Below are 12,285 nucleotides of genomic sequence, written 5' to 3'. Positions count from 1 at the left end.
ATTGCCGCGAAGAATGCAGCGGTACAGTGGTAGTTGGAATGCACCCAGCAGATCTTTAAGAAAAATGCCGAAATAAAGAATCTAATTAATTAGGTGCCGCCTGGCACGTAAATGTCGGCCCAGATCAGAGGCGATTGCCGATTGTGTCAGGTGGTTATTCGGACAAGCAAGTGTTTAACTGTGACGAAACTGCAATTTATTGGAGTCTTACCGATTCCGGTAAGTGAAACTACACTGTACATACATTATTTCTACTTTATATAGGCTGTGTATTTTTGTGTGTTATTTGGTATGCTTTGGCAGCTTCACAGCTTAAAGGTTACTGGAGAGTGTTTCTACAGAGAGCGCTTCCGCGAGATTTTTGCTGCACTAGACAGTGCTGCAGAAAAGTATTTCTACTTTATATAGGCTGTGTATTTATCATATCATTCCTGCTTTCACTAGGAACGCTCTACCTTCGGATAGCGGGGGAAACCTGTAACAAGATAAAAAGTCCTTAAAGTGAGCTGGTGGGAACATTTCAATAGATGAGAGTAGTTATCCTCTTTTGTTCAAGAGCCTGATGGCTGAGGGGTGAGCCTGGTGGTGCAAGTCCTGAGGCACTTGTACCTTCTACCTAATGGTAGCAGCCAGATAAGAGATAGCCTGGGTGGTGAGGATCCTTAATGATGGATTCTGCTTTCCTATGACTGTGTTTCATGTAGATGTGCTCAATGGTTGGGAGGGTTTGATCTGTGATGTACTGGGCCGAATCCACTACCTTTCGTATGATTTTCTGCTCCAAGGCATTGGTGTTCCCATATCAGGCCGAAATTGATCAGAATGACCCACAGAAGAGGAATTATTATCCTTTGGTTTATATTAGACAAGAGTGTCCAGGCTCTCCTGTCTAGTCAGTGGAGAAGCGGTGTAAAACACCAATGCCCTGGGCAGGGCGAAGTTTCAAAATGAAGTGAAAAATTGAGAATGGCTTTGAAAGGAAAGGCTTCGATGCAAAGCAGAAATTTGAAATTCCTTCCCACAAGTGAGAACTGTTGTTGGATCTGTTGTTTGCTTTAAACCCACAAATTGAGAATTTTCTTCAGAGACATTGTCTTGGGGGAAAAAGTGGGATGATTCAAAAAAAGTCACCAATTATAAACACAAGAGATTCTGCAGGTGAAATTCAGAGCAACACACGCAAACAAAATGCTGGAGGAACTCGGATCAGGCAGCGTCTGTGGAGGGAATTAAAACAGTTGTAATTTTGGGCCGGAAAGCAAGGGAGAAATGCCAGAATAAGATGACGGGGGAAGGAATTGGCAGGTGAAATGTGAAACCAGGTGAAGGTGGGTGGGGGGGGGGGGGGGAGGGACAGAGATGAAGCAAGAAGGTGGGGGGGCCAGGTAGAAGAGGTAAGGAGCTGAAGATGGAATCTGATAGGAGAGGTTTGGACCCTTGGAGAAAGGGTGGGGGGGGGGGAACCAGAGGGAGGCCACAGGCAGGTGAGAAGGGAAGGGGGTAAGAGAGAAGCCATTATAGGGAATGGAAAGAGAAGAGGGAGAGAGCATAAACTGCTGGAAGCTAGAGAAATCGATGTTCAGGCTGGAGGCTACCCAGACGGAATATGGGGTGTCGCTCTTCCAACTTGATTGTGGCTTCATTGTGGCAGCAGACGAGGCCACATATCAACATACTGGAATAGGAATGGAAGGTGAATTAAAATGGGTGGCTACCGGGAAACCACATGTTTCGTGGCAGACAGAACGAAGGTCACAAATTAGTTATGTCCTCATTGAATGGTGAATGGATTCTTTTTCTATGGAGAGGAAAAAGCAATTGACATTTCAGGCCGAGACGCTTCATCCTCCCCATGGATGCTGCCTGATGCCCCTGTGAACTGATAGATGGAAATTCCATATGAAAAGTACATCTGCAGAACTGGTTCTGAACTTTTCGAATACACTCAGTGGCCACTTTATTAGGTACACCTGATCACGAATGCAAGTATATAATCAGCCAATCAGGTGCCAGCAACTCAATGTATAAAAGCCTGCAGACATGGTCAAGAAGTTCAGTTGTTCAGACCAAACATCAGAATGGGGGGAAGATGTGATATAAATGACATTGACCATGGTGCCAGATGTTTGCTTGTGTTTTTTTTTAAAGTTTCTCAGAAACTGCTGATCTCCTGGGATTTTCATGCACGACAGTCTCTAGAGTTTACAGAGAATGGTGCAAAAAAAAAATCAAAGAAATGGCAGTTCTGTGGGCGAAAGCACCCTGTAAATGAGAGAGGTCAGAGGAGAATGGTCAGAGTGGTTCAAGCTGACAGGAAGGCGACAGTAGCTCAAATAACCATCCATTACAACAGTAGTGTGCAGAACAGCATCTCCGAATGGCACAACACCCCAAACCTTGAAGTGGATGGCCCACAGCAGCCAAAAGACCATGGACATATGCTCAGTGGCCACTTTATTAGGTACCTGCTGTTTATTTTCCTTTCTCATTTTTCCCCCATTCCTAAAGTTGCTAAGATACGTTGGAGGTTCCACAGGTACCAACTATTGCCTTGTTGCTAACTCACGTCCAAACCTCCACACTACGTCCAAACAGAGAGAGCACTAGCAAATATGTGAAGCACGTTGTAACCAAGTAAAATAGGCAGAAATTGTTCAAAATCATTAGCGGCAGCAGGGCAGTGCAATGCATTATAAGATGACTTTAAGTTACAATAAGAAGTATAAAAAAATAAATAATTAGAGTGAAGAGAGCACAAAATAGTGAGGTGCTGCTCATGGACCACTCATAAATCTGATGCCAGAGAAGAGTCTGTTCCAAAACCACCTACTATGTCTCTTCAGGCTACTGTACCTTTCTGATGGTAGTAATGAGAAGAGGGCATACCCTGGGTGGTGAGGGCCCTTAATGATGGATGCTTCTTCAGGCATTGCCTTTTGAAGATGTACTTGACGGTGGGGAGGCCAGTGCCCACGTGGAGCTGACTGAGTTTGCAGCCCCCTGGGGCTTTTTCCAATCCTGTGAATTGGAGCCTCCATATCAGACAGGGACACGACAATTAGAATTCTCTCCACTGTACAACTGAACAAATTTGCCAGCACATTTGATGACCTGCCAAAGCTCCTCAAACTCTAGATGAAAAGTAACTGCTTTTGTGCTTTCTTCGCAATGGCATCAACACATTGTCCCTGGATTGACCTTCAGAGATGCCGGCAGCCAGGAATTTGAAAGTGCTCACCGGTTCAACTGCTGACCCCCTCATGCATAACATTTTGCTACCAGAATCTCCACTTCCTGCCACGCAGATACTCCAAAGGGCCAATAGCAGACCTTTCCAATAGACAGAAGCCTGGTAAAATTTGCTCAGTACTGCTCTCTGCAGATCCCTTAAAGCTTATCAAATCAAGGATTCAGAAAGACAGTCAACATTCCAAAATTTCCTTTCTCCGCCACCTATCCTAACTTACCCACCTTTTCCAAAAGATTATGCGGCATTTAGGATGAGAGCTAAAGTGTTTGAAGTTAATGGCACTCTCTGATGAGTGTTTTCGGGAATCCTCCATTTGTGGTACCAGCCATGTAGTGCTTGGGGAAGTGAGCCTTTCAACATGTGTTCTCCTTTTTCAGTTTTGTGAAAGTATTTCCTTATTTTGTGAACATGTCTAATTGATCTCTCAACTTCCTCAGCTCAGAGAGAGAAAGTTCAGTGGTTTTAATGCCTGTGTTGTATCAGGTGTTATGTTTTCTATCTTACAATGGTGTGGCATTGGGGGATACCCACAACATAAAGCCTGTAAAGTAAACCAAAAGTTCTGAATCCACAGAGCAGGCCACAGAGGAACTGTTCTTCGTTATCCACAGCAGCTAGCTGTTCACACTAACACCAGTTTATTTTTAATCCTTATTTCTGATTTACTTCCCTTTCTTTGAGGTGTTTTGATTGGAATAAATAAGGAAAATTTGGTTTCGGAGGCGGTGGGAGGAGGTGGAGATTGATAACCACATGGTGTAAATTTTAAGGTAATGTATCCTCTGGTGTTTGTTTTTGCTAGTTGTACTCTTTTTAATGCAAGAAGTGATCTGGAATGCAATTTAATGAAAGTGATAGCAGCAGATTCAACTTCATCTCTGGAAAGGGAATTGGATAACAAATTGAACTGTGGGGCTAAGAGGAAACAATGGGGCAGTGGAGCAAAATGAGGGTTAAATCAGGGCTAAGTGCAGGGCATAAACCTATGGGCCAGTCAGGCTAAGTTTGGGACTAAATGTGGGGCTAAGAGAAAAGTCTGAGGCAGTGGGACTACATAGCTCTTTTTGAAGGGCAGCTATAGTGTAATAGGATGAAAGGCATCTTCTGTTCTGATTATGTTTTGTTTTATTTTATTTTCATATATTCCTAGCTCAAGTCTATGCAAAGTAATCTCACATTACTCTTCACTACCATACCCAGTCTCACTTCCTAAAACAGCTTTTCTGTAGCTCCTTCATGAACCTGCTGTTGAAAGTTGTATTCTGGTTCTTTATCTCGACTACTTGCATTACAGCTAGACTGAGACTACAAAAACCTTTCATTTCTTTCATGCAGGGCTTTAACAGCCTGTACTTAAAAACACCCAGTAAAGAACTTATTCAGAAGTATCACAGATCACTGTGGAACGCATACAAATTGCTGGAGGAACTCAGCAAGCCAGGCAGCTTCTTTGGATCAGAGTACGGTCAAAGTTTTGGGCCGAGACCCTTCAGCAGGACAGAGTCTTCCTGCTGAAGGGTATCAGCCCAAAATTTCAACTGTACTCTTTTCCAAAGGTGCTGCCTGGCCTGCTGAGATCCTCCAGCATTTTGTGTGTATTGCTTGGATTACCAGCATCTGCAGACTCTCTCTAGTTTCTGATGGATCTCTGTGGTACCACTTTGACACTCTGAATTGGATTTCCAGCTTTTTAATGTTGGGGGTGGCATGGTTAGGTTAACACCTTATAACGCCATCGATATGGGTTCAGTTCGCGCCACTGTCTGTAAGGAGTTTGTACGTTCTTCCCATGACTGTGCAGGTTTCTGCTGGGTGCTCCAGTTTTCTCCCACATTCCAAAGACAGGTGGGTTAGGGTTAGGAAGTTATGGGCATGCTACGTTATGGCACTAGCAGGCTGCCTCGGACTGTGTTGGCCATTGGTACAACCAACACATTTCACTGTATGTTTCCATGTACGTGTGAACAAATACAGCCAATCTTAAAAAAAAATCTTTAAATCTTTAATCTTTGGAAGCATCAACTAACAACTGCAGATGTTGGAATCTAGAACAACTCACAGGCATTGGAGGAACTGGGGAGTTCAGGCAGCATCTGTGCAGGAGAAAGTACAGTCAGTGCTTTGGGAACCTAAAACCTTAACTGTCCATTACCATCCCTAGATATTGGCCAACCTGCTGAGTTCCTCCAACTTTTTTGTGTTTAGCACCATTATTATTTTGGTTATAAAAACTAAGCCAAATGGCTACCCAGAGTACAGAGTAGTCTCAGTATCAGTCCTGTAGAGTTATCAGTATTTGGGCAGCAGCTTTCCCATGTGGCAGTGGATGGTGGTTTTTAAAGAGGGCACAAAGATGCTCTTTCCAGCCTGATAAAGGGTTTTGACCCAAAACGCCAACAATTATTTTCTTCTCACAGATGCTGCTCGCCCTGTTGAGTCCTTCCAGCAGATTGCTCCAGATTCCAGCATTTGCAATCTCCTCTAATTGTTTTCTGTAAAGTGTGCAGGTTGGGGGTGTGAAGATCACCGCATATGGTACCTTTTGCAAGTGAACAGAGTATAAGCCTTCATGATATATTGGTCGAGACTAATTCCCCAGCCAGAGCTGCCGACAGAGCTGTGGAATGGGGAAAACTGGTGATGTAGGATCCCAAATAACACACACACACACACACAAAACGGTGGAGGAAATCAGGTCAGGCAGCATCTATGGAAAGGAGAAAAAAAGAGTTGGAATTTTGGGAAGAGGCCTTTCATTTAGACCTGATAAAGTGTCTCAGCCCAAGACGCCGACTACTTATTCCTTTTCATGGATGCCGCCTGATCTGCTGAGTTCCTCCAACATTTTGAGTGTTGATGTGGGTTTCCTTCATCTGCAGAGTCTCTTCTGTTTGCAGAAATGATGAAACCTGCTTTATGCTAAGCAATGTGCAAGAGGTACAGTGCCTCAAAGCACTCCACCATCTACAAAACTCAAGACATCGCTCATATGGATAAATCCAGATGGAAAACTAGGGTAGAAGAATTTTTGTGAAAACACCCCTTGGTACTGGACCTATTCTATTCTCTGACCTTATGGCACACTGTGTTGCAATGTTCACCAGCTGAAGAATATACAGCAATATTGCAAAGTTACTTCATCAGGATTATCTAAATTACTGAACCCTCATTGCATAATAATGTTTGGGACTCCAATGATTTTAACCAAATAAGTAAGGGACTAGCAAACCCAGGTTCAATTTTGGCAGCATGTGTAAGGAGGTTGCACATTCTCCCTATGATCATATGGATTTAGACAGTAAGAAAAGAGAGCAGAATTAGGATACTTGGCCCATCGAGTCTGCCCTGCCACTCAATGACTGATTTATTATCCCTCTCAACTCCATTCTCCTGCCTTCTCCCCATAACTTTTCAACCTCTGCTTTAAATATACTCAATGACTTGGCCTGCACAGCCATCCGTGGGAATGAATTCCACCAATTCGTTACCCTCTAGCTAAAGAAATTCCTTCTCATCTCTGTTCTAAATAAATGTCCCTCTATTCTGAGGCTGTGCCCTCTGGTCCTACATTCACCCACTATAGGAATCCTCTCCACATCCACTCTGTCTAGGCCTTTCAATATTCGATAGGTTTCAATGAGATCCCCTCTCATTCTTCTAAACTCCAGTAAGTACAAGCCCAGGGCCATCAAACGCTCCTCATATGTATGTTAACCCTTTCATTCCTGGAATAATTTTTATGAACCTCTTCTTGACCCTCTCCAATGCTAGCACATCTTTTCTTTGAAAAAGGAAACAAAGCTACTCACAATACTCTAAGTGCGGTCTGAGCAATACCTTATAAAGCCTGAGCATCACATCTTCAAGAAATGAATGCTAACATTGCATTTTCCTTCTTTGCCGCAACTGAACCTGCACGTTAACCTTTAGGGAATCCAATGACCATACACCTCCCTACGCTAAATTCCACCTGTCACTTTTTTGCCCATTCTCCCAATCTGTCCATGTCCTTCTGTAGACTACCTGCTTCCTCAGCATTATCTTACCCTCCAACTAACTTGGGACTCTCTGCAAACTTGGCCTCAAAGGCATCAATTCCGTCATCCAAATCATTGATAAATAGTGTGAAAAGAGCAGTCCTCTGGGTGCTGCAATTCCCTCCCACATTCCAAAGATGTACAGGTTACGGTTAGAAGAGGTGGGAATGCTAGTTTGGTGCCGGAAGCATGGCTGCCCCACCAGCACATATTCAGCTGATATTGGTCTTTGACACAAACAATGCATTTCACAGAGTTGCCCTCCAAGCTACTGTACATTTGTGGGCAGCACGGTAGTGTAGTTGTTAGCGTAACACCATTGCAGCGTCAGCAACCCAGATTCAGTTCTGCCGCTAACTGTAAGATGTTTGTATGTTCTCCCCATGACCCAGTAATCTCTTCGAGATAAAGCTTTAGAGCAACTAGAGTAGGCTTTTCAGTGTCGCGTAACGGCTTACGCCAGGAGAGTCAAGTTAAAAGCAAATGCAAAAATCCGTACCTCAGACTTCATATAGGCCGCCACACCTTTTGCAGCGCTGATAATCACGTAGGGAACTCGATCGCCCAGATTAGGAGCACTCCCTGCATCTCGCTTTCGCATCCTGTTTGACAAGAGCAAAATTAAAGTTAAAAAAAAGCTGATTAACATTTTAAGGTAAATTCCAATCAAATCATTCAACTTTCTTGACTGACTGGCGTAGTTGTTAACACAATCATATTAGAGCGTCGGCTGTAAGATCAGGGTCCAGTACCCACCGCTGTACACCCTGTGACTGAGTGGGTTTCCTCCAGGTGCTCTAGTTGCCTCCCACATTCCAATGGTGTTCGGATTAGGATTAGTAAATTGGGGGCATGCTACGTCGGCAACGGAAGTGTGGTGACACTTGCAGGCTGCCTCCAGAGCCATAGAAAACTATAGCGCTGAAACAGACCCTTCTGCCCATTTAGTCCATGCCGAACCATTAATCTGCCCTTGGACTCTGTTGACTGATAATGCAAACGTCACATTGTGTGCATTTCAAAAACTTCAGTGGTCCTAATACTGACCCCTCGCCCTACCTCCGCAACATCTCAAGTGTGGAAAGAACCCCTTTTAGGATGTGTCTGTTATTGACAAGACGAGGACTTATAACTCAACCCTAAAGGTTACCAGCTACCCCCTTGAACTGCCACAGTCCTTGCGGAGAAGCTGCTACCTCAGTGACATTAAGATGGGGATTGCCAGAGAAGAAATTGTGACAAAGGGGCTTGCTTTTCAGTTGTCTTGTTTAGTTGTTGTTGCAGCTTGTGTTGTCTGAATAATATAAGCATACTATGTTGGCATTGAAATGTCTGGCGACACTTCTGGGCTGCCCCCAACACATCCTTGGATTCGTTAGCTGTTTTTGCCGACAATGCATTTCACCGTACGTTTCAATGTTCATGTGATAAGTAAATTTGAATCGAAAACAGACACTCAGTAGCCACTTTATTATGCATCTCCTGTTCCTAAAAAAAACGTGGCCACTGAGAATATATTCATGATCTTTCGCTGCTGTAACCCATCCACTTTTAGGTCCGATGTGTTGTGCGTTCAGAGATGTTCTTCTGCACACCACTATTGCAATGCGTGGTTATTCGAGTTATTGTCTGCTTGGCCATTCTCCTCTGCCCTCTCTCATGAACAGGGCGCTTTTGTTTTATTGCTCAGGAAGTCAAAACTCCAGTTGCAAAGGGAGATGTTAAGTCCCAGGTCTAGAAGTTCGGAGATGAGCTTGGATTATGGTGTTGAAGTGAGAGCTGTGGTCAATAAACAGTAGTCTTGTCTTTACTGTCCATATGCTGCAGAAATAAATGGAAACAAAATATATTTTCTTCTACTGCTGAAGTATCACTCTAATCTCAATCATTCAAATTTGACTCTGAAGCATGACACACACTTAACCATTTATATCTGTGGGGCCTCAACCATGTCAGTAGATTGCTTTTCAGAAGGCAATATTGTACCTCTGCCCAAGAGGAACAGTAGTCTGCTGGTTATAAGGATACAGGATTTAAACCAAGATGTAGTCATTTGCAATGAAGCTCCTGGTGATTTTGAATTTATTTAAATCTTACATTCATCCCACAATGACTGGGAGTAAAATCTTTCCATTATGACTCCGTCGCAATGTACAGACATGTGAGTTAATAATCAGCTTGCAGAAAGCTGTCCCGTAGCCTGTTGGTCCTGGCTTTAATGCTGCAGTGCTATTTGCCAATGGAAGCAGCTGAAGCAGTTTATGGTTGAGGTGACGAGTGTCCCTGATGATCTTCCAGGGCTTCTTTCTGTACCTGCTGCTGTAAATGTCCTCAATGGAGGCAAGTTATCGTCCACAGATGCGCTGGGCTGTGCATACCACTCTCTTCAGTGCACAGTAATCAAGGTTGGTGCAGTTCCTGTACCAGGCAGTGATGCAGCCAGTCAGGATGCTCTCAATGGTGCCCCTGTAGGAGGTCTTAAGGATTTAGGGGCTCATGCGGAACTTCTTCAGTTGCCTGAGGTGGAAGAGATACTGTTGTGCTTTCTTTGCAGCCGGTGTATACAGTCCAGGTGAGATCAAATGTCTTTGTGGCATACAGAATCTCCTCAAACTCCCAAAGAAGTAGAGCTGCTGGCATCCTTCTCTGTGAATGCATTGAATTATTGGGCTCAGGATAGACTCTCTGAGATGCTGACACCCAGGAACTTGAAGCTTCCCACGCTTTCCACTACTGACCCCTCAATGACGTTGGGTGTGTCTTTTCCTGACCTCCCCCTCTGGTCCACAATCACTTACGTTGAGTGTGGGTAGCAGTTGCAACATCACTGAACTAGCCAATCTATCTATCTCACTCCTGTACGCCTCCTTGGTTGCCATCTGAGATTCTATCATTAACTGTGGTGTCATTGTGGAATTTATAGACGGTATTTGATCTGTACTTAGCCACACATTCATGAGTGCAGAGAGAGTAGAGCACTGGGCTAGGAATCAGCTTTATTATCCTGATGCACATCGTGAAATAATGTTTTGCGGCAGCAGTACACTGCATACGGCAATGTGAAGAAGTCTTAGCCACGTATAGGTTGCTAGGGCGCCTAAAACTTTTGCACAATGTGGAGTGAAGACAGAGTTTGTAAATCTGGTGGGAGCAAAGGTTGCTGGGAATGGCAAGGGTGGAGTGCTGCAGAAGGGGTGTGGGACAGGTGGCAGAGGAGTACCAGGGGTGGGGTAGCACGGGTGGAAACACATCCAGCCCTGATAGACCAGACAAGATCATTTGATTCCAAACGATTGGTTTATTGATCAATACAAAATGTCTCTCTGGTGCGTCCCACTCCCTCCCCTCTTTCCCAACCATGATTCCCCTCTCCCTGCCCCCTTCCAACTCTCAGTCCACAACAGAGACCCATATCAGAATCAGGTTCATTATCAATCCTATATGCCATGAATTTTTTTTGCGGCAACAGTACAATGCAATACATAAAATTACTACAGTACTGTGCAAATATATATAAGACTTTTGCACAATACTGGATGTAATATAAAAATACTATAAGTTATAATAAGAAATAAAATAAATAAGTACAAAAAGAGAGCAAAACAGCCAGGTTGTGTTCATGGGTTCATGCACAAATTCTTGAGGTGTGCCTCAATTTACTTTCAAGTTTGTGGTTTGAAATACTACATTAAAAATAATCAGCTGTTTCTCCTCCTCTTATAAAATACTCCAAATCCATTTGATCTTACTGACTACTCGGTGGTACAATTCCTTCAGTAATCCACAAGCTGTGTACAAGTTGACAGTATCAGGAAGATTTGGCCCAACAGGAATCACAACACTGATCACGGGCAGGAAGGGAGGCTCATTTTTCACCTCGCATCTCGAATAATTGATGAAACCTACACATGCAAGGGGACAGGATTTATTTAAGATGCCGACCACCGTTAAATACCCTCGAAAATACACACCCACACACACAAAGAACAGTCACAAGTGTCATGCTGCAAGCTGACCGCGAACCGCCATCTGGCAAAAGGCAGAATTTTCAAGAAAGGTGGCATTATATTAAAACAAAGAGCAAAACTAATATTCTAGCAAGATTATGATGCTCCTTCAAAATGCATGCTGCCAAAACCAATTATACAAGCAATCATACCAAAGGGAATCTTGCTTAAGATGAATATGAAAAAACACCTTGTGATTATGTGAATACAATAGAAAAGAGAAAAATCTAAACATTGCCAATGAACTAAAAATAGACCAGCCTTGATTACAAAGATTACCCACTACCCACAAAGAAGCCACAACTGTGCATAGGAAAGTCCCACAATCCTTTACGTGGGTCTGATTAATTCTATAATAAGATATCACTGGCCAAACACCTGCATCAGATATACGCCTTACAGTGAAGGCAGGGAGATTGGGCCAGTCTGTTAGCTAAGCGTAACCTCTGAGCCTCTTTTTTATTTCACTTCAGACTAATATGCTCAGTCAAGCACATTAAAGAGCCTACACTACCCTTGTGTGTGGGACAATGCATACATCTCTCCAAGGCCTTTGACAAGGTCCCGCATGGTAGGAAGGTTAGATCACTTGGGTCCAGGGTATGCTAGCAAAGCAGCAGTGAATTAATGGGAGCTTTTTGTTTTGGAGGACCGAGACAATGTTGTGCCGCAGAGATTTGTGCTGGGTGCACATTGGTTTATCATCAACTTTAATGATTTGGATGAGAATGCAGTTGACCTGGTTAAGTTTGTAGCTGACATCAAAATTCAGACTTGAATCCATTTATTTATCACATGTACATCACAGCAAAATGTATCAATTGTGTTAACAACCAACACAACACAAGGATGCACTGGGGACAGCCCACAAGTGTCACCACACATTCCGGTGTCAGCACAACTTGCCCACAACGCCGAGCAGAACAACACAAGCAACAACAATGAAAACAACAGAATAATAGCAACAACAGCAAAATAATCCTCTTTCCTC

General features: G+C 43.6%; 1 protein-coding gene across 1 annotated transcript in view; it reads right to left on the bottom strand.

Moving 5' to 3' along the window:
* pold1 (polymerase (DNA directed), delta 1, catalytic subunit) overlaps nt 1–12,285 on the bottom strand; it is a 236,006-nt gene that overhangs the window by 49,937 nt on the left and 173,784 nt on the right. The window contains exon 22 of the mRNA XM_072271908.1: nt 7,787–7,889. Coding sequence (XP_072128009.1) covers nt 7,787–7,889 — 103 coding nt within the window. The remainder of the gene's footprint in view (nt 1–7,786; nt 7,890–12,285) is intronic.

The sequence above is a fragment of the Mobula birostris genome, chromosome 11, assembly GCF_030028105.1.
Source record: "Mobula birostris isolate sMobBir1 chromosome 11, sMobBir1.hap1, whole genome shotgun sequence".
NCBI classification, from domain to species: Eukaryota; Metazoa; Chordata; class Chondrichthyes; order Myliobatiformes; family Myliobatidae; genus Mobula; species Mobula birostris.
The sequence above is the reverse complement of the archived record's forward strand: the minus strand, read 5'-3'. Positions and strand labels throughout refer to the sequence as shown.